This window comes from Myotis lucifugus, unplaced genomic scaffold (genome assembly GCF_000147115.1).
Source record: "Myotis lucifugus unplaced genomic scaffold, Myoluc2.0 scaffold_204, whole genome shotgun sequence".
In the NCBI taxonomy this organism is placed as follows: Eukaryota; Metazoa; Chordata; class Mammalia; order Chiroptera; family Vespertilionidae; genus Myotis; species Myotis lucifugus.
The window spans coordinates 357,615-380,587 of NW_005871252.1; the positions used below are offsets into that span (position 1 = coordinate 357,615).

A 22,973-nucleotide genomic window follows, 5' to 3' on the forward strand; every position below is an offset into this window, starting at 1 on the left:
CTTTAAGAACCTGAGCTTGAGGTAGAAGACATCCTTCTGGATCAGTTCTTAAAAAAACTGTGATACAGAAGATACATACTTTTGTACAACATTATCTCTGAACTGAAGCTTACTACTTTATCTGCTTACTTAATTAAAGAAATAATGAATTATTCTCTCTCTCAAAAAGCACTAGCTATGTTGGGTTTACTGTACTGTGCGAAGATATGATTGATTGTTTCCCATTGACCATATACAATTCTACTTTACTTGCTGAATTGAAAATCCTTCATAATACTTTCCAACTGATATTCTTGTTGTTATGATATGATTACACATTTCAACTCGACCCTCTGACCTTTCATTTTTTTCTTTTTTTAGGACTTACACATATTATTGAAACTCGAAAAGTCCTTGATTTAAAGATAAATCTGAAGCCTTCTTATCTCATAGTTCCACACACAGGCTTCTACCACAAAAAGTCAGATCTTCTCATTTTAGATTTTGGTACATTTCAGGTAGGTACATAGTTATTTCTGTCTGCCCATTTTTGCTTAGCTTGGTACCTAGCTACGTGATAGTTTGCTTTCCCCCACTCAAAAATTACTTAAACCTAGACTTATTTCTTCTTAGTATTTTGTCAAGCCAGCTTAGATTACTATTTTATATATATGTTATGGCTATTAAAGAAGTAAAGAAAAACCTAAAATTGTTTGTGATAGTAAATGATTTGACCTTGAGGAATGGATTACAAAAAGTCAGATCTTCTCATTTTAGATTTTGGTACATTTCAGGTAGGTACATAGTTATTTCTGTCTGCCCATTTTTTTATTTTGACAATAGGAAACGATACACATATGAATATATGTTTAATAGAGTAAGAGAAATTAAGGTTTTATTTGGGTATTGAACTTTGTAGAAATCCAAGCCTCTGAGAAAATGTGAAGATTTAAAAATATATAGTCCTGAGTTAATGCTTGCTTCTTTAAAAGATGGAAAAGGAAGTAGAGATTGGAGCTGAATTCTAATGGACTAGTTATTCTACATATGTAGTGAGGAGAAGAAGGAATAAAACCTGTTATTTCATTGTGGCAATAACTCCTGAGAGCCAGGAAGAGTTGTATGTGTAGACAGGTTATTTGAGATAGATAGCTATGTAATTACTTGCTAGTTAGTGCAGATGTGCTGAGTAATGTATTACTCAAACATATTAGAGATATATGCTGAAATATTACATTTCTAATAAAATATTTGCAAATAATTATCAGAAAACTAAGAAAAATGTGAATTTAATAAGGGCAATGTTTTCATTTTAGTTAGTTTTAAGAAAACACAACTGAAGTATATTGATTTATGTACTTTTCTGTTAAAAAATTGAAGTTTTTCCCCTCCATTTTAGCTTAACAGTAAAGATCAAGGTTTGCAGAAGAATGGTAATTCATCTCTGGAGGAAATAATGGATAAGGCATATGACAAGTTTGATGTTGAAATAAAAAGTGTACAACTACTCTTTGCAAGAGCAGGTAATAAGTTGCTCAGTTTTTAGGATCTTGAAATTATGTTGAGTAGCTTTTGTAAATATATGTGTATGTGTGCATGTAAATCAACTCTGGTAACATTTTGAACACATATCCTGTTGGTTTCTTAACAAACCAAACAGAAAGCCATCTCACAGTTACAAATAGAGATGAAAAATTTGGCTGTTCATCTTAGGGTATGGTACTCAGCACCATTTTAATCTATGTATAGTTATTGTCCATTTTTTTTTGTAATATGACTGTGAACCTGCTCAACACACAAAATAGAAGTTGCTATTGGCTCAATTCCTCTGTCCCAGTGTTTTTGGGATGTCTCAATGATATTTTTTCTTGCTGCCTTTATTTTTAAATATTTTACTATATTAGATTAGTTTTTATTTTAGTAGTATTACATTTTTTACTTTTGTAGATATCTGAGAAGTATGGATATAGTCTTAAAACCTAAAAGTAATTAATTTATTTTCCAAAAGCTTTTGTATTTTCTACTGCTTAAGTAAAGATTGCTGGTTCTCTATACTTCTTTAGTTTCTAGAAGCAATAAGTATTTGCCAAATATTCTAGAGTATATCACATTGTAGTAGGTCATTGAAGGAAAAGATAGTCTTTGTGTGTAGAATGTATACTTCTAGCATGAGTAATGAGATTTATTAAAATGTAAATATATAACGCTCTACTTAGTTTTTATATATTAGGATTCTATTAATCCCTTAAAGGGAAGTACCTACACAGACCATTAATTTGCCTTTTCTGTTGTATGTACTTTATAATGATTGCTTGAATTATAAGTAATAAAAGATGTTTAGTCATTGCCATCTGTTAAGATATGTGTAGGATTTTGTTAGTCATTGGAAAGTCTGTTTTGGGACCTTTCTATTTCAAGAAAAGTAATTATTGTACTTTTTTGTCATGAAAACTCATTTTTGCTTTAGAATTGTGTGCTAAACTAGTGTAATAGTACTTAGGAATCACAGAAGCCTCTTTTTCTGTCCTTTATTTTACCATTTTTTTTCCTTAACTGCAATAACCCATCTGATCTCTAATTTTGTAATCAAGGCAATACATTTCTGAGATTTTCCTATTGGCTTTAAAATGACAGCTGTTTTATAAATATTCTCCAAAGAAATATTTTGAATTATTTTTATATCACAGTCTTATCAATCTCTATTTTAAAAAAATAGGTTATTTAACTTATATTCTAAAAGCAGTAAAAGTTGACATCTATTGAATATGTTTATTAACTATTTTTAATAAGTTAGATAATTTTCCACAGAATATCTGGTATTCTAAAATATTTAGCCCTGGCTGGTTTGGCTCAGTGTATAGAGCGTCGGCCTGTGGACTGAAGGGTCCCAGGTTTGATTCTGGTCAAGGCCACATGCCCGGGTTGTGGGCTTGATCCTCAGTAGGAGGCGTGTAGCAGGCAGCCAATCAATGATTCTCTCTCATCATTAATGTTTCTATCTCTCTCTCCCTCTCCCTTCCTTTCTGAAATCAATTAAAAATGTATGTATATATAAGTTTAAAAATATTTAATGAATTTAAAAAGTCATTAATAAAAAATTTTTTTAAGAGGAAAACTGGAAAAAGTGTCGATTTCAGCATCCATCAACTATGCATATTTTGCAACCCATGGATATTCATGTTGAGTTGGCCAAGGCAATGGTGGAAAAAGACATTAGAATGGCCAGGTAATGTACGAGTTTCTTTTATACTAGAGGCCTGATGCACGAAAATTCGTGCAAGAGTAGGCCTTCCTTCCCCCGGCTGCCGGCACCGACTTCCCTCCGGCACCTGGGACCCGGGCTTCCCTCCTCTGGCCACCCACAGGCACCTGGGACCCAGGCTGGCTTCCCTCCAGCCCTGGCTTTGTCAGTAAGGACATCCGGAATGACATCTGGTCTAATTAGTATATTACCCTTTTATTATATAGATTATAAAATCAACAAGATGAAATGTATCTGTATCAGTGTCTGGATTTTTAACTAAGAAAAGCTAGATTTCTGAAGAAGAGAAAAAATGATTATTTTATAGCAGAAATATATTTTTAAGAAAATATTTGTTTGATTTATATGTCACCTCTCTTTACTTTTTATATAAGTTGGTTATCCCTGTTTTTGAATGGATCGAATCCAAGGTCCAATATTGATGAAATAAAATCTTAAAAAAGTAAAGGTTCTTTTGATTATGAAATTATAAAAAATCTTGAGAAAAATCTAAGGAGGTGAAAAATAAGAACTAAATTTAGAATTTAAGTAGATAAGTATGAAATATATATGCTGTCTTCTTAAAAACAGTATTATTATTGACATTCAGTAAACTGTATCTATTTAAAGTGTACAGTTCAGTAGGTTTTGACATGTAAAGCTATGAAACCATCACCACATTCAAAATAACGAGCACATCCATCATCCCCCGGAGTCCTTGTGCCCCTTTGTATTTCCTCCTTCCTCCTTTCCTAACTTCCCTGGACAACATTGATCTGTTTCCTGACACTAGATTTGTCAAAATTGTCTAGGAATTTTGTATAGATAGGGCCATACAGTTTCAACTTTTTTGTTTGGCTTCTTTCATTTAGCTTAATTAATTAGAGATTCATTCATGTTGTGTGTATCAATAGTTCATTATCAGATGGATGTTAAACCAGCCTTGCATTATTGGATAAACCTCATTTGGTTATGATTATTCCTTTAAAATATTGTTAAATTTGGTTTGCTAAAATTTTGTTATGACATTTTACGTCTTATTTGTAACTTTGACCCTACAGTGTAGTTTCTTCTCCAATCCTTTCCCCCTCCCTATTATAGAGAAACTGGACTTTAAAACCGTATTGTTGACTTGCATTTTTAGATTTAAAGTATCAGGAGGGCTTCCTTTGATGCATGTGAGAATTTCTGACCAGAAGATGAAAAATGTGCTATGTTTGATTAACAGTATACCCTTGCCACAGAAATCATCTGTACAATCTCCTGAGAGACAGGTAAATGGATATAATAAAATGCTAAATCTCTTTACATTTGTATTTATGATGAGTTCTTTTTTAGCATTCTGTAAGCAGTTTTATTTTTAAATATTTTTTAGGGTCAGTTTCATTTATTTGGTGCACTTGAGGTTTAATATTGTTGAATCTATACAGAACTGCATATGACATTGAATAAATAACAATTGTAGCCTAGTTTCACTATTGTTTTAGAGTGGTGGTAGAAAATCAGTTTTAGGGAACGAAGGGAGCAAAAATAAATAAGTAGAAGAAAAAACGTCTTTCAAATTTATGAAATATCTATAATAGTAAAAGCATAATATGCTAATTAGACTGGACAGCCGAATGACCTTCCAGACAACCTTCCAGACAAAACTGGGGCTGTGAGGGCCAAGCCCCTTGCACAAATTTCGTGCATCAGGCCTCTAATATTGTAATATTGTAACTAATGACACACAATGATAAATAGACTCATCTACTAGAGTTGTACATTGTTCTTCCCTTATAATTGCAGGTAGTAGTCTTAATAATTAGTACTATTACTTTTTCAGTATTAGTTTCATTTCTGTATATTTAATCCTGCTAGATTAGTATATTAAGAAAACTTTTTATATTATTTGCTAGGTATCCTCAATTCCTGTTATTTCAGATAGGACAAAAGACCTACTTGGTACATCACTGTTGCTAGATGGAGTGGAATCAGGTAAGGAAAGTAATATGTTCTTTATTAAACCAAGTATATAGAGAGAACATTTTCAGAAAATAAAGAATTTTGAAAGTATTATAGTAATTTGCTGGTTTTAGTTCTAGTTGTGCTAGTAACCAGCAGTGTGTTTTGAGTCCTTTTTTTTAAAGCTCAAGTTTCTTCATTTGATTGAAAGGATTTTTGTGAATGAAAATGCTTAAGATTTTAAATAAGCTCATTTTTTTTTTCCCACAATCACTACTCGATTCTTTTGTTTAGCTCTAGCCTAATTTATCTCTTTTAATTTTGAACTAAAATATAAGCTTCAAGAGGACAAGGATCATGCCTGTCCTTGTCACTCTGGTGTCCTTAGTGACTGGTACAGACAGATGATGCATGATAGATGATACCCAGTACATATTTTATTGAATGTTGAATGAGTAGACCAAAGTGAAAAACATAGGCAGTTTGATTTTGTTTATACTTATTACTTGCCAGGTTGAGTCACTTTGTGAGATCTAGAAAAACATTGAAACTATATTCTTACTCTGAATATGAAGAATATATCTAATAAATGAATTTTTGAGAGATTTAAATTTGAGTGTTTTATGCAGCCCTCAATGGACATTCTTTCAAGTCAAATGAATGTCTTCTTCCTTAGAGTCCGATGATGAGTATTTTGATGCTGAAGATGGAGACATACAGACTGGTAAAAGTATGAAAGGATCAGAACGAAAAAAAGTTGCAGAGGCTCCAAATGAGGAGCTCATTAATCTTCTACTAAAGTTTGAAATTAAAGAGGTATGCATATTTATTTTGTCTATAAACAAATACATTCTTATTATCACTATCCTTGTAAACTGTCCAATACTAGACCCCAACATTAAGTATATATAAAATGGGGTACTCTATTTTTCCCAGTGCCCCCCCATACACATACAGTTCCAAAAAAATGAATTTTTTTTGTAAAATCTGATATAAGAGTGATCTATACTATATCTGATGTATTCTGAAAAAGCTCAATACTCTTAATTAGGATTTTCTTTTCTTTAGAAAATTTCTGTGATGTTTATTTAAATTTTTCCCCCTTTAATTCTCACCTGAGGATATGTTTTTTATTGATTTGAGAGAGAGGAAGCAGCGAGGGTTGGGGGAGGAGAGAGAGAGAGAAACATTGATGTCTGAGAGAAACATGGATCGGTTGCCTTCTCTACTCGCCCCAGCTGAACCAGGGCCAGAGTAATCCTTTTAAACTGGAAGTCAGATTTTGTCACTGCTCACCTACTGGCTTCCCATCTCACTCAGAGCAAAGGGCTTAGTCCTTCCTACAGCCTACAAGGGCTTTCATGGAATTCTTTTCACTCTACTCCAGCTATATTTCATTCATTCCTGCAGTAAGTATTGATCAAGTGCCATCATGTACCAGGCATTGTTTTAGGTACTGGAGCTAAAGTAGTGAGCAAAGTGCTTGTCTCATATTGCTTACACTTGTCTTTTAGTCTCCCTTACTTATACCAAAACACATTCTTTGTGCTTACTGTTTCCTTTGCCTGGAATACTCTTCCTGCATAACATATTTACTCAAATGCCATCATATTGGAAAGGTCTGACTCCCCCAATACAAGATAGCAAGCTTCGTTTTCCTCCACTCTCCCTAGAATGTAAGCTTCATGAAGACAAGAACCTTGTCTGTCCAGGTCACTTCAATGTCTTTAGTGGCTGGCACAACTTCATACATGGTAGATGATGGCCAATAAATATTTTATTAACTATTGAATGAATGAACTAAAGTGATAAATAATCAGAATCCTTTAAGGAAAAAATAGTAGTACTGTTTGAAATATTTTTCCCAATTTGACTTTTTTGTGTGCCATTTTGAAGTTTTAAATGTTTCTGTAGTGCAATTTATTGAATTTTGTGTTTATATCCTAGTTATAGTGTATGTATAGAAAATTATTCTCCATTGCAAAAAATACCCATGATTTTATATTTTATGACATCAATGCTGTCATTTAAATCATCGATACATCTCAAATTTATTTTTGTATGTCAGTTCTGTATTGAATATTTTTACTATAGATTCTGTTTTCCAGGTGACATTCTTCCTGGTTTTTCTTAAGTATATAATTTTAACACTGCTAATAATATTGATTTTTGCTTTCTTTCAGCATTTATAGTGTTTCAGTTATTATTGCTGCCTCATAGGTTATCCCAAAATGTAGTAGCTCAAAACAGCTATTTTATTTTGCTTACAGTTTTGTGGTTTAGGAATTCTGGAAGGGTACAGCTTAGTAATTTTTGTGTATAGTCTTTCACACGCTTATAGTAAGATTTGACTGATGTTATAGTGACCTGACGTGTCAGAGGGGCTCAGAGGTGGCTCACTGATTGGCTGGCCATTGATACTGGCTGCTGGCTAGGAGCTCACTAGGACTGCTGACTGAAATACCTACCCACTCATTGACTCCTGCACCTGGCAAGAGTAGTTGAACTTTTTGCATGGCAACTAGCTTCCCTCAGGATGAGCATTCACAGTGGAAGTTTTATAGCCGTTTTTTGACATTGGAAGTCATTATAGTATTACTTCCTCTGTACTCTATGATGAAGGCAAATAACAAGCCTGCCCAAATGTAAAGGGACAAAGACTCGATATCTCTTGTGGAGTGTCAAAGAACTTGCATGTTTTAAAAACTGCCACATATATATTTTATTTTTCATCTGCTAAATAAATTGAATAATAGTATAATAGTGAATTTCCAGAATAAATTTGAATAGTAGTATAATAGTGAACATCCTTCTGCTACTTTTTATATTAGTGAGAATGTTTCTTATATCACTAAACATGATTTCTTTTTTGAGATACAGGTTTAAGAAAATCATATTACGGAAGAATCCATACATTCCATTTTTTACTAAATTTAAAAATATAAATCAATAATGGATATAAAATTTCATATAGATATAGTTATAATTCTCGATAATAGAATTTAGATGATAATTTCCAATCAGTAAATAAGTAATGGTAGTAGACAAGTGTGAGCAAAATTTTTACGCTTCTCATGATGATATGTGCAAAGAAGGCTTTTGTTTTTTTAATTTTTTTTAGTATGATTTAGACTACTTAACCTTTCATTGATTCTTTTAGGTCATTTTGGAATTTACCAAACAACAGAAAGAAGAAGATACAATTCTAGTATTTAATGTTACTCAGTTAGGAACAGAGGCTACAGTGAGAACATTTGATTTAACTGCAGTATCTTACCTAAAGAAAATCAGCTTGGATTACCATGAAATTCAAGGTAATAGACATAAAAATGGAAACAATAGCTAATAATAAATATAAAACCACTTTTCTGTGTCTGAAATACTTTCACTTATATAACAATGTTTATAATAAAAAATAGCTAGCACTGTTCTAAACATTTTTCAAATAATAACCCATTTAATTCTTATAAGAATGCTATGAGAAAGGCAATGTTACAGCCTCCAGGTTGCATATGAGGAAACTAAAGCAAAAGTTGTTTATGTAATTCATCCAAGGTCATTCATCCTAGTTAATGGCTTGAACCCTTGAAATCTGGCCATTGGGTCTGGATTCTTAACTACTATGATCTACTACCTCGGAGAGTTCATATAAATCTCCTTTATATGGGAGTATTATTTCCATTTTACAAACAAAGAAAGGTTAAATAGTTTACTTACTCAAGTTCATGCATCTTTTGAATGGCCAAACCTAAACTTTATTTCTGGGTTTATAATATTGAAGTCCTTGATCTTTCTATTGAATTAGGGAAGCAGCACCATGTTATAAAAATAAAAATGGTGGAATGTAAAATTCTTTCAGAAGTGCTTATAGTTTATTTAAGTGTACATCTTGTGTGCTCATGAGATATATAAGGAATGAAAGAATGGGTGAATCCACTTTAATTAAAACTACCTAATATTTTAGTCAAATAAAATACCTACTTTTTATTTTTTTCAAAAATGGTTGAAACTAAAATCTCAGTTTACGGGAGAAAGGGTTATGTATTAGTAAGTTTCTGTAAGCACTGTTAAGATGGAATTTATATTACTATTTTAAGGGAAACAAATACAAATAATAAATTTGCTAGGCTATTTTTTTCTTTAAGGAACGTTATTTCAAGGGAAAATTCTGAAATGTCTCAGAAACAGGAGTTATAGAACTATATATATATAAAAAAAGATGGATTCAGTAATGGATAAATGACTTCTCCCTCCACAGCTTCTTGAGGCAGTTCTTTGGTACATCTACTTAAGGATATAGAAGACATCTGGTAGTACCTGTAGTTTTTAAATTCAAAGAAATTTAACATTTCCATTCCAATAAAAGAAATATTTTTCTATGTGAGCCTTCTCTTGGTCAAACAAAGAAAAACTATTTACATCATTTAATAAGAATGAAATATTTGTTCAAAGAATTTTAGAGTTTAACAGCATATTACATATATTTCTAGTGCAACCTCCTTGTTATATAGTTGAGAAAACTGAAGTTAAATAGCTTTTGATAAAGGAGATGAACTAGAATTCACATTTTCTGATTCTTAAAACTATAGTCTTTCTATGCCTTATAAATGCATATATGGCCTTAAAATATCTAGAGAAATTTTTTTTAACACAGGTATAAAATCAAAGAAAATAAATATGCATGTTTTCATCTTAGTTGGATGAGAGGGTAGGGTAAGGATTTGGATTAATTTATTTCTTCACCAGTGATAACTTTAGCATTTAATAACCATGTAAATATGGGCAGATAGTCTTTTAAAACTTAATTTTTTAAAATATATTTCTTTATTGATTTCAGAGAGGAAGAGTGAAGGAGAGAGAGATAGAAACATTAATGATGAGAGAGAATCATTGATCGGCTGCCTCCTGCACACCCCCCACCGGGGATCGAGCCGCAACCCAGGCATGTGCCCTTGGCCGGAATCGAACCTGGGACCCTTCAGTCCGCAGGCTGGTGCTCTATCCACTGAGCCAAGCCGGCTAGGGCAAAACTTAATTTTTTTTAAAAAAAGAATAAGACATCTAGAAAATTCTAAACTTAAAAGAGCAATTTATTTGAAACACTTTTTCTTTTTCTTTAATCTAGGATCCAAAAAAAAGCCACTTCACTTGATTAGCTCTTCTGACAAACCTGGATTAGATCTTTTAAAAGTGGAGTATATTAAGGTACGGGCCATATCATGTTTATATATTTATTGTATACTTCAAACTATCCCCTGAAAGGAAAAATATGACAATAGATTACTACAGGCTCTGCATGTGTATCATAGGTTTGAATCATAGGGATATCTACTGTTTCTCTTTTCATTCCTACACCTTCTTTCTTTTTCACTTAAGTACAGGACTAGACTAGGATTTTTACAAAGCCATCAAACATTTTGTCCCCAAAGATGGAAACCTGGGTTGAAGTAGGTCCTACTCCTAATTTCTAGGGTATATTCACCTACCTATAATTCACTGCATATTTAGGTTACATTTGTCTGAATATTCTACATCAAGAGGTATAAAGTCAAATTGAATTGGGTTCAGTAGAGAACTGCCAGAATTAAGGACTCAAAAATTTGCTATATGAGGAATGCTGAAGGAACTAATGGTATTTAGCTTTACTTAAGACTAGAGGCCCGATGCACGAAATTCGTGCAAGAATAGGCCTTCCTTCCCCTGGCTGCTGGCACCAGCTTCCCTCTGGCACCCGGGACCCAGGCTTCCCTCCCAGCCCCAGCTTCGTCTGAAGGGGATTCATCCAGAAGGACATCTGGTCTAATTAGCATATTATGATTTTATAGTTGATTTGTTTAATCATTCAACACTATTGAATGTCTTTATGTGTTAGGTTCTGTTAGGTACTTGGGTTATAGAGATGAAGACTATTAGGGAGATAGATAAAAAACAATGAAAACATAATGTGGTGATTCTCTAATTAAGAAGAGCACAAAGCATTATGGGAACAGGCAGGCATGGAAACTGCCTCACATAAGGTAAAACTTTGAATTTACTATGTATATTTCCAAGGAGTAGAACTTGAACCAATGAGATATATTTTTATTCAGTGTAAAGACCTCACGAAATCAAAGTTTTGTAAAGATTGAATTTGTAAGAAAATGAGGTTTTCTCACTGGAGGTATCATAAAATAGACTTGGCAAAAACTTTATATAGGAATTCAAGCATTAGGTGATAGATGGGCTAGATGACCTTTAAACCTTCCAACCTCCAGAGTTTATAATTCTGATTCCTAGCTGCATTTTCCACAAGTGAATGTTGTATGTTTGAAGAGGACAAATTTGCATGATTATAATAAATTACTTCGATGTAACTTCAAAATGACAAGAATATTAAATATATAGTGTATATAAAATACAATTGTAACAATATAAATAAACTAGAGATCATAAATAAGTGATTTATTTACTTTGGTCTTAATTTCTTTAGAACTCTTGTTTGTTTGTTTGTTTTTTTAGGCTGATAAGAATGGACCTAGTTTTCAAACTACTTTTGAAAAAACTGAACAAACAGTTAAGGTAAGAAATTCTATTAAAAGAATATAGCCTATTTGAAAATAACCTACTCTGGAAGTCTCCTGGTATCCTTGAAGGAATATTGACTGGGTAATTCGATGAAATAATCAATAACCAATAAAAATTATAAACCAAACTTATAGATACCATGCTCTGTGTTCATGAGCAATAAAGCTATTGTTTGGACTTATTATATCACATCCTAATCTTCTTCTTCTATATATATAAGAGCCTAATATGCAAATTGTTCCCTTGGGAGTTCGACTGGGAGACTGGGAGCTTGATTGCTCGCTATGATGTGTGCTGACCACGGGGGGGGGGGGGGGGGGGGCGGGCACAGAATGAAGGAAGGTCCTGGCCAGCAGCTGGTAGCCAGGGAAGGAAGGATCCAGCCAGCCAGCTGGAAGGCTCCGATTGGCCCTGATCACCAGCCAGGCCTAGGGACCCTACCTGTGCACAAATTTTGTGCACCAGGCTTCTAGTTATTTATAAAGAAGGGAGAGCTATAGATGGGAAACTTTGATTTATAAAGAACAGTTTTAAATATATCAAATTAAATAACTGTTGTTTAATGCAGGGCTGAGAAAGTTATGTGAATTACAAGGAGAGATGTTGAGTACTTCTTGGAGCCATACTAAGATAGTTGTATAGAGGAAGAACAGGCAAAATGTAGTTGTGGGTTACATTATTAAGAAAATGAAACAAATGTGTTTTAGATTACACTTTTGAGAGATATGATATCTGTTGATTATTGTTAAACTTTATTTTTATAATTTTTATACCCACTTGTTTTGAAGCAGTGCAAAGAAATTCTTTTATATAAACAAAAATTTAAAGTTTTTAAATTTTCTATTAGAAAACCACATATTCTTGAAAGCAATTTGCATTGCCCTCTTAGCTTTCTGGGGTCATTGTTTCAAAAAAATCTAATATTTTTCTTCATTATGTTATATATTCTTTGTTTCTTTTTAAATGATAGGACCATCATTTTGGTTTCAGAAGATGATTTAGTGACCAAGAGCTCTGTTATAATTGTACTTTTAAAAACATTTTTTTAAAATTGATTTCAGAGAGGATGGGAAAGGGAGAGAGAGATTGAAACATCAATGATGAGAGAGAATCATTGATTGGCTGTCTCCTGCATGCCATCCCTGCTAGAGATCTAGCCCACAACCAGGCATGTGCCCTGACCAGGAATCTAACCATGACCTCCTGCTTTATAGGTCGGCACTCAACCACTGAGCCATGTAGGCCAGGCTGTAATTGTACTTTTTACATTTAAATCTCATGAATGTCACATTTGAAGTAATTTCTTGACTTTTGGAGTTTCATATTCTAACTTACCTGTTTATATACTAAACTAGAGGCCCTGTGCACGAATTCGTGCACCTTGAAAGGAACTGTGGGCCATGAGGCTGCGGTGGGCACAGGGGGAGGTCTCGGCCCATCCTTGTTGGGGTCCAACCCCAATAGGTCCAGGGATCCCCAAAGGTGTGGACAGAGTCGGCGAAGAAGGAAGAAGGCAGCATTCAGTTGATCAGCATGGTTGGGTTCTCCCTCCAGGATCTCCAGCCAAGTTCTGTCTAGGTTCTCCAGCCAGGTTCGGTTGCCAGGTTCTATCCAGGTTCTCCTGCCATGTTCTGTCTAGGTTCTCCAGCCAAGTTCTGTAGCCAGGTTCTGTCCAGGATCTTTTGCCATGTTCTCTCGCTAGGTTCTGTCTCTAGGTTCTGTCCCTAGGTTCTGTCCCTAGGTTCTGTCTCTAGGTTCTGTCTCCTGTTGTCTTGTTACATCTGTATTTATACCAGTTGATTTTAATCCTGTCAATTTCTATTCCAAAGGTTAGGGTGTTTCTTATCTCCATTCCAGGGAGTAAAGATTATGTAGCTTAGGCGTGATTGTTTGTAGTTAAAGTGATTAACTACCCGCCTGGCACTTAGTTAAGGGATTTTATTCCCTCCCTAACTTCAGGGAAAAATCCCTACCTGGGGAAACAACCTTTCTCGGAGAGGTGACCTTGGTTAAAACACATAGTGCTAAGGGGAGCAAACATATTAAGAACAGTATGCCATATACGCCAGGTCCCTTGAAACCTATGCTGTGCAGATGTTTTTTTCCTGCAGCGACTGTGTCAAGCAGCAAGGATGGACCGGCTTCTGGCACATCCTCTGTGCCCCCACCTGGCCCCTACCACCGCCACCCCTGGTCCCCTGTCTGCCAGCAGCCCCACCTGCCACTGCGGCTCCCACACCCTGACGGCTCCGGCCCCACTCGCACCCACTGATGGCGCGGAGCGATTGGGGCCTGCACCAGCAGTATGTGTGAGCTGTGGCTGCTGCCCCATCGCCCCTCAGGAGCAGGTGGAGGTGGAGAAGCCCTCAGGGGAGATCAGGGCCAGCAGCCACTGCTCACACCCGCTGCTCGCACCTGCTGATGACGCTGAGTGATCGGGACCGGCACCAGGCACTAGCAGCGGGTGTGAGCGGGGTCAGCGCCAGCAGTGGGTGCGAGTGGCGGCTGCCAGCCCTGATTGCCCCTCAAGAGCAGGGGGAAGTGGAGAAGCCCTGAGGGGCGATTGGGGCTGGCACCGGGCCCTGGCAGTGGATGCAAGTGGTGGCTCCAGCGCCGACAGCAGGTGTGAGCGCTGGGCAGGACCGTGGTGTGTGGGAGCAAAGAATTTTCAGTAACCACCAGAGGCTTGCCCCAATGACAGCAACCGGCAACCTGCCTTGGTCTGGCGCCCCCGCTCACCTGCTCCACCATCCACTGTGGCCCATGCCCACCATGTTCCACACACGCCCCCTGGTGGTCAGCGTGTGTCATAGCGACCGGTTGTTTGGTTCCACCATTCGGTCTATTTGCATATTAGGGTTTTATATATATAGATAGTCAATTGCAGATCCTAGAACCCATATATATGTTGAATATTGGGATGGCCATGACAAGCAGATTATATACTCTGTGATAATTATGCTACTAAAGTAGATTAATTAGGTTACTTTGATACTCAAATGAACCACCAAGGTAAGTTAAGTGTAATTTACTCTCATTATATTCCTATTTCAGGAGTGTGTTATGAATCTTCCTCTCCTATCTCTTCCTTCCGAGTTGTGGAAGGCAAAATGCAAGCCTAGCTAGGAGCCTTTTGGTTTCATCTTGGAGACCACTGGTATAATTGGCCTGGGAAACTAATTTTCCTCTTTTAAACATCTCTAGGTGGCTTTTTCATCTTTAAACCTGTTGCTGCAAACACAAGCTCTTCTCTCTTCTATTAATTACCTGACAACCATTATTCCATCAGATGGCCAAAAGATGGGTGATGCCAAGGAAGTACAAATTTCAACTGAAAAGCAACAAAAAAATTCAGCTCTGCAGAAAGGTATGAAAACAGCTTGTTTGTTTTTTGTCAGTAAGGGTTTTAGAATTCTAGAGCTAAATGGGGAATTTTAAGGGACCTTCTAGTGCAGTCATTTACAGGCCATTTTCTTCATTTTTGTTCTTTTCTTCAAACTAACTCTTTTATGGGTACCTTATATGTAAACCAAATATAATTAATATTTTTGTTTTTAAAAAATGTCTGGTTTTGTTCTTATTTTGGTGGTGGTGGTGGATGATTTTTGGTGGGTTATAAAGGAAAATGACTTATATTTACACTGAGCTTTTCATACCTTCTTAGTGGCTCCTGAAGGGGCTCTATAGAGGGTTAGCTTTCCCTTCCATTTTACAAATAAGGAAATTAAGATCCAGAGACATGAGGTCAGGGATATGGGGATAGCAGGTAATTAGTTAGGAGCCTAAATTTTGGATTAGAGAGAATTCAGTTCAAATCCTGACTGCTACTTAAACTATTTCTGAACTTCTCTGAGTTTCAATGTCCTCATCTTATTTACATTTTTTCCTTGCTTTTAAATGATAAAAGTAGCACATCGCATTATTAGAAATGAAAATTCTACAGAATATATAAAGCAAAAGAAGTATTTTAAATTTTTAATAATTTTATAATTTTTTTTTTTTTTGCTAAATTTTTTGGGGTGATAGGTTAATAAGAGTATATAGGTTTCAAGTGTACAGTTCTATGCTACCTCATCTGTATATTGCATTTTGTCTACCATCCAAAGTCAGATCTTTTTCCGTCACTATATATTTGACCTTCTTTACCCTTTCTTATCCTTTCTCACCTTCCCTCTGGTAACCACAATACTGTTGTCTGTGTCTATGAGTTTTTGTTTTTCTTGTTTGTTCATTTGTTGCTTTCAGTTTTATATACCACATATGAGTGAAATCATATAGTTCTTAACTTTTTCTGTCTTATTTCGCTTTTTAAAAACAGAATTGTGATTCACTTAATATAGGGAAGAAACCTTAATAGAGTTTAGTTTACTAGGATTTCACTGTGATAGAATGCTTTGTTTCATTTGTAGTGATTGTATCCTCTAAGGATAGTGACATTATTGACTTCAGGCTGTTTGCCAAGTTGAATGCTTTCTGTATCAATGTTTGTGAAGAGAAGAACAATATTGCTGAAATCAAGATTCAAGGTAAAGTTCTCATAGTATTATAGTTTGTTCAAATGATAAGGTGTTTTTCTTTTAATGCTAAAATACAAATGGAGGGCTCTGAGCTGTGAAAACTGGGTACTTTTATTAAGAACATAATTGGACAGCATGCTACCTACTCTTTAGGATATAGATGTTGATCAGACACTGACCATTAAATTGAACCACACTTTTTGGTATTTTGCACCTCTCTGAGAGTTGTCTTGGAGGTGAGGATTACTAATGTCAATGTAGAGATGCTACTAATGATCTGAGATAAGTGTCGATCCAGAATTCAGGTAAAGGTCTATGAAAATGCTTTATCTTGGTACAAATGCAGAGCAGCCTTATCATGAAGAATAAAACCTGCATATTTTATTCTTTTAGGCAAAAGCTGCTAAGAGTAATTTAGCTTCTTTCTATGATTCTATCTTTATTAGCTCAATGTGGTCTGCTAACGGTCAAGAATATGTTTAATGAAATTCTTGAAGAATTTAAAAACTCGAAAAATAGAGTGGTCGTCTTTGTTCTTTCTGAACTGGAAGCGCATCTACTCTGAATTTAATTCATGAAACTTTTATAGTGTCCATGTAAATGACTGGATATAAGGTGTAAAGATTAACTAAAATCCCAAGATAATCTATTTGTACTAGATTTTTTTTAGAAGGTTGAAAATTCAGTAATTATTTTATGATGAGTTAACAGGTTCCATTGTTTATAAAATTAAAAATATCTAATATCTCAACTTGTTTATCAATTGGGAGTTCAAAACCATGCTAAATTTTTTAAAATATATTTTATTGATTTTTTACAGAGAGTCAGGGAGAGAGAGAGTTAGAAACATCGATCAGCTGCCTCCTGCACACCCCCTATTGGGGATGTGCCCACAACCAAGGTACATGCCCTTGACCCTTGACCGGAATCGAACCTGGGACCCTTCAGTCCGCAGGCTGACGCTCTATCCACTGAGCCAAACTGGTTAGGGCAAACCATGCTAAATTTATAAATACATCACACCCAAAATAAAATTATGCAATGGTAAGAAACATCTTAAGATCTTACTTTATTAGATCTACAGAAATTATAATAATAAAATTTTTTTTTCAGGACTCGATGCCTCTCTTCTTCTTCAGTCAAGAAAACAGTCTCTATTTGCAAGACTGGAAAATATTATTGTCACAGATGTTGAACCCAAGACAGTTCATAAAAAAGTAGGTGATAGTAATAGTCAATATTTTTTGATGACTGAATATGAGATGTTATTTTTAAGTATATTTTATTTTTTAAAATTTTAATGAAATATAATTTAATAGAAAATTGTTTCTATAATGGGCTTTTATTTTGTTGTTATCCTCTTGGATGAGTACATTCAAATCTCTGCTTTCCAGGTGGTGTCAATAATGGGAAATGAAGTTTTTCGTTTTAATTTGGATTTGTATCCAGATGCTACTGAGGGAGATTTCTATACTGACATGTCCAAAGTGGATGGTGTGGTATCACTGAATGTTGGCTGCATTCAGATTGTCTATCTTCATAAATTCCTCATGTCATTCCTGGTAAAATCATTATTTATTGATTGACTATTCAACTTAGAAATAATTAAGTCTGATAATAATTATTGCAAATATTTCAAACTCCGGATTATAGGGAATGCATTGTTTTGATTATAGATGTTCTTTATGTATTAATGTTGAGGTCAGACTCTCTCTTTAACAGTTGAAATATGAATCATTTAATGATTTTCATCTAAAAGTGCAATTATTTTGGCTAGAACATAATGAAACCAAATTCTTAAGTATAAAGACTATTGAAAATATTTTTGTCAAAAGGAAAAAGAAAATAGTTTTTTCTCTGTTCCTCAGCCATATAATTATAGTTACAATTAGCCCTTCTCAGGTAACTAATAAATATGGGTGGATAATCAGTTATTCCTTTCTAAATCTTGAAAAATAGCCCTCAACTAAAAGTTATCTATTGTAAAAATATTAGCTCATAAATAAAATGAAGGTGGTATTATTAATGATGTGCATGTCTTCTGTTTGAATTTATCCTTTTATATTTTGTGTCCACAGAACTTCCTGAACAATTTCCAGACAGCCAAAGAGGCTCTGAGTGCTGCCACTGCCCAGGCTGCAGAAAAGGCTGCCACAAGTGTGAAAGATCTTGCCCAGAGGAGTTTTCGTGTTTCAATCAATATTGATTTGAAAGCACCAGTTATTGTCATCCCACAATCTTCCATTTCCACCAATGCAGTAGTGGTAGATCTTGGGTTAATGAGAGTTCAAAATCAGTTCAGTCTGGTGTCTGGTGAAGACTTCTTAAACCCTCCAGTAATTGATAGAATGGATGTACAGCTAACAAAGCTTAAGCTTTCTAGGTATACTCTTTCAGTATTATTTAATATTTTCTATGAAATTTTATGATCATTGAAATCCATACCCAACATATTCCTATGGCACAGAACAGTTTTTAAAAAAAATGTTTTTATTGATTTTAGAGAGAGAGGAAGGGATAGGGAAAGAGAGAGAGACACATCGATGAGAGAGAAACATCAACATTGATTGGCTGCCTCTAGCTGGGGATTGAGCCTGCAACCTGAGTATGTGCCCTGACTGGGAATCGAACCATGACCTCCTGGTTCATAGGTTGATGCTCAACCACTGAGCCACACTAGCCAGGCAGAACAGTTTTCAAAAATCAACTTTTTATTATGAAAAATCTCAAACCTTTGGAAATTGCAAAATAGTATCATGATTGTACCCGGGATCCTTCACCTAGATTCATCAATTGGTTACATTTGCTTTAACTGTATGTATATAATCATTTATGACATTTAAAATATTTTATTTTTTTATTGAGTATAATACACATATTACTGTATATGAGTTTTGGGTGTAGAACATAATGATCCAATACTTGCATATATAGCAAAGTTATCACCACAGTAACTCTAGTTAACATCCATCATCATGCATAGTTACAAAAAATTTTTCTTGTGATTATATCTTTAAGGATCTACTCTCTTAGCAACTTTAAAATATACAGTACAGTATTATTAAGTATAGTCACCATGCTGTACATTATGTCTCTAGGACTTATAACTGAAAGTTGAAACATTTTTTGCTAAATCACTTGACTTTAGACATTTTGTATGGTGATTGCCAGAGAGAAGGGGTGGGTGGGTGGAGGTAGAAGAGGGTAAAAGGGGGCTATAAATGGTGATGGAAGGAGATTTGACTTAGGGTGGTAAACACATGATACAATTATATAGGTGATGCATATTGTATACAGATGATACAGTAGAATTGTATACCTGAAACCTATATAATTTTATTAACCAATATCACCCCATTAAATTCAATTAAAAAAAAGAGAATCAACATCTTAAACACATTAGCATGTGTTTTCTAAGAAAAGGATATTTATCCTCTTACATAACCATAATGCAAATTCCACATAAATTCTGGAAGTTTAACATTGACATAATACTATACTATATAATAAAAGGCTAATATGCAAATCGACCAAATGGTGGAACTACCAGTCGCTATGATGTGCACTGACCACTAGGGGGCAGACGCTCAATGCAGGAGCTGCCCCCTGGTGGTCAGTGCACTCCCACAGGGGGAGGGCCGCTCAGCCAGAAGCCCTGAGCCGGGTTCATGGCTGGCGAGTGCAGCGGCAGTGGCAGGAGCCTCTCCTGCCTCTGTGGCAGCGCTAAGGCTGTCAGACTGATGGCTTAGGCCCACTTCCTGTGGATTCCTGGACTGCGAGAAGGTGCAGGCTGGGCTGAGGGCATACTACGCTTTTATTATATAGGATTTTCCCTTAACCCAGGATTACATATGGCATTTAATTGTATGCTATACTACCAGGGGAGATTGTGTACTGATAGACATTTATTCTGGAATAGCTTTTTAGCCTTTGTTTTTGTTTTTTTTTTTTAAATATATTTTATTGATTTTTTACAGAGAGGAAGGGAGAGAGATAGAGAGTTAGAAACATCGATGAGAGAGAAACATCGATCAGCTGCCTCCTGCACATCTCCCACTGGGGATGTGCCCACAACCCAGGTACATGCCCTTGACCGGAATCGAACCTGGGACCTTTCAGTCCGCAGGCCGACGCTCTATCCACTGAGCCAAACCGGTTTCGGCAGCCTTTGTTTTTTTATGATGATGACAGATCTGAAGAATACAGTTTAGTTTTTTCATGGAACGACTATTAATTTTGTCTGGTGATTTTTCACGATTTAATTGTACTTAGAGATTTTTGGCAGGAATACTGTGTAAGTAATGATATATTGGTAGGGCTTATACTAGAGAACACTTGAAAGTCTGTACATAATTCATTGTAAAATCATTTTCTACCCCATCCAAGGAGATTTAATTATCCTGAATAAAAAAGTTATGATATCTGGCAAGTCCAAAAAATAATCCTGGGAAAGAACTCCTTAGTAAATACTATTCATCTTGACATTTTTTCTTTAATCTGTATCAATGCACATATTACTTTCTGAACAATGGTATTTGATGGTTTCCCCCCCATATATTCAACAATATGAATTTCTTTTTGAAATTTATTGTCACCTGCCCTGGCTGATTGTGCTCAATGGTTAGAGTGTCAGCCCAGGGATCAAAGGGTGGAGGGTTCCATTCCTGATCAAGGGCACGCTCTTTGGTTGCAGATTTAATCTCTGGTCGGGTGCCCGAGGCAACCAATCGATGTATCTTTCTCTTATGTCGATGTTTCTCTCCTGCCCTTTCACTCTCTAAAAATCAGTGGTAAGAACATCCTTGGGTGAGGATTAAAAAAGAAAGTTGTCATCATCTGTCCTCTGTTTAAAGAAAAAAGTTTTCTTAATGGCTGATTTTAATCTGTCCTTGCTTGTGTATATTAGATTAAGTTAATGATAGACTGAGTGTAGAAAACACCCCAACAGTATATTTCAAATCAGTGTTAGAGCAACTTTCTTTTCCTTTATTGATTAAGGTAGTAGATATGTGTCCTTATCCCCCCATTGCGCCCCCTATCCTCACCGCCCCCCCCTCATGCCCTCACCTCCCTGGTGTCTGTGTCCATTGAGAGTAGCAACTTTTGACTTTGTGTTTTTTAATGATATGCTGCATTTCCTCCCTATTTTATGCATATATATCAATTATATTTTTCATTAGGACCGTGATCCAGCCTGGCATTTCCCATCCTGATATTCAGCTGCTGCACCCAATTAACTTGGAGTTTTCTGTAAATAGGAATCTGGCTGCATCTTGGTACCACAAGGTGCCTGTTGTGGAAATTAAAGGGCATCTTGAGTCAATGAATGTACGTATGAGGGTTTAAAGAAATCTTTATTACCAAAATTTAGACTCTGAAGACTTTCTCAGTATAAATCCAAATGAAATATGGAATTTTTTACTGATTGATATAAGAAAAATTTCAGTGTGATGTCCAACAAAATCTGGATTATTTTAAGTAGGATTTAATCTTCAGTTAAGTATAATTAAATTTTAAATTTGTGATATTACACATTAGCAGAGGTCTGTATGTAAATTATTTATTAGTATATTACATTACATGTCATTCTATATATTATATATACACACTTTTATTTTAGGGATATCTAAGTACCGCTAAAGTAATTATAGCATTGAGGGAAATGCCTGTTTTTCATATTTTAGGTAGCCTTTTATTCCATTCAGATTGTTATTGTTTAAAAGTGGAATTTGTGTGTTTCCTTAAGTTGTCACATTTTTTTAAAATGATAAGATTACTTTAATTATTATTAACTTTCACTAAGGATCGTATAAGTTAAGTAGATGGGACTGATGTTGACTCATAAATCACATCGTTTTTCTCCAAATACTTTCCTATCTTTCAAAATAAAAACTTTAACATGAAGTACATGGTGAAATACTTGAGTGAGTAATGAAGGTATAATTTTATCTATACTTAAAGTTTTGTTATGTCCTGTATTTAAATTGTTGCATTTAAAAATGAAATATCTTTATTTTCAACTTCATATTTTGCAGGTTAATCTAAATCAAGAAGACCTTAATCTTTTATTTAGAATACTGGCGGAAAATCTTGGTGAGGCTACTGAAGACTTGAATAAAGTGAAACCAAGAACACAAGAGACAGGTAAGAGGCTGACAGAGGTGGCATAAACATGTGTCTAATTTTATAATTTAGTAGGGGAGAGAGACAATAAAAATGAAGTAAACAAATATATATTTACATATTGCAATTTGTAGTAATAAGAAAACAAATAATACGGTATTGGATACAACCATAGTTTGCTTTTTAATTAAGCAAATAGTTATAGTTCCAGACTTCGGAGTTGCATAAGATAGGAGGAGGCCATAAAGAAGGGTTTCCAATTGATAGTTGATTCTTGGAATAATTATTAAATTTGCATTTATAGAAAAAATTTTGAGTTGGTACTAGGCTATGGTAGCATATTTGTTCTGATTTTTTGTTGTTGTGAATCCTCACCTGAGGGCATTTTTCCATTGAATTTTAGAGAGAGTGGAAGGGAGAGGGAGAGACAGAGAAACATTGATGTGAGAGAGACACATCAATTGGTTGCCATCCACATGTGCCCTGACCAGGGTTGGATAAAGCCTGCAACTGAGGTACATGCCCTTGACTGGAATAGAATCCACTGAGCCAAACGGGCTTGGGATGTTCTGATTTTTAAATAAGGGTTAGTAGTAAAATATCTA

At 35.1% G+C, this 22,973-nt stretch overlaps 1 protein-coding gene across 1 annotated transcript in view; it reads left to right on the top strand.

Annotated features, from left to right (window-relative positions):
* The window catches only part of VPS13C (vacuolar protein sorting 13 homolog C), a 176,419-nt gene that overhangs the window by 63,185 nt on the left and 90,261 nt on the right, over nucleotides 1–22,973 (top strand). Inside the window, exons 22-37 of the mRNA XM_023761255.1 lie at nucleotides 361–497; nucleotides 1,379–1,502; nucleotides 3,088–3,205; nucleotides 4,365–4,494; nucleotides 5,119–5,197; nucleotides 5,841–5,980; nucleotides 8,325–8,478; nucleotides 10,290–10,369; nucleotides 11,663–11,722; nucleotides 14,933–15,095; nucleotides 16,138–16,254; nucleotides 17,359–17,462; nucleotides 17,640–17,807; nucleotides 18,324–18,628; nucleotides 21,426–21,573; nucleotides 22,281–22,389. Coding sequence (XP_023617023.1) covers nucleotides 361–497; nucleotides 1,379–1,502; nucleotides 3,088–3,205; nucleotides 4,365–4,494; nucleotides 5,119–5,197; nucleotides 5,841–5,980; nucleotides 8,325–8,478; nucleotides 10,290–10,369; nucleotides 11,663–11,722; nucleotides 14,933–15,095; nucleotides 16,138–16,254; nucleotides 17,359–17,462; nucleotides 17,640–17,807; nucleotides 18,324–18,628; nucleotides 21,426–21,573; nucleotides 22,281–22,389 — 2,136 coding nt within the window. The remainder of the gene's footprint in view (nucleotides 1–360; nucleotides 498–1,378; nucleotides 1,503–3,087; nucleotides 3,206–4,364; nucleotides 4,495–5,118; nucleotides 5,198–5,840; nucleotides 5,981–8,324; nucleotides 8,479–10,289; nucleotides 10,370–11,662; nucleotides 11,723–14,932; nucleotides 15,096–16,137; nucleotides 16,255–17,358; nucleotides 17,463–17,639; nucleotides 17,808–18,323; nucleotides 18,629–21,425; nucleotides 21,574–22,280; nucleotides 22,390–22,973) is intronic.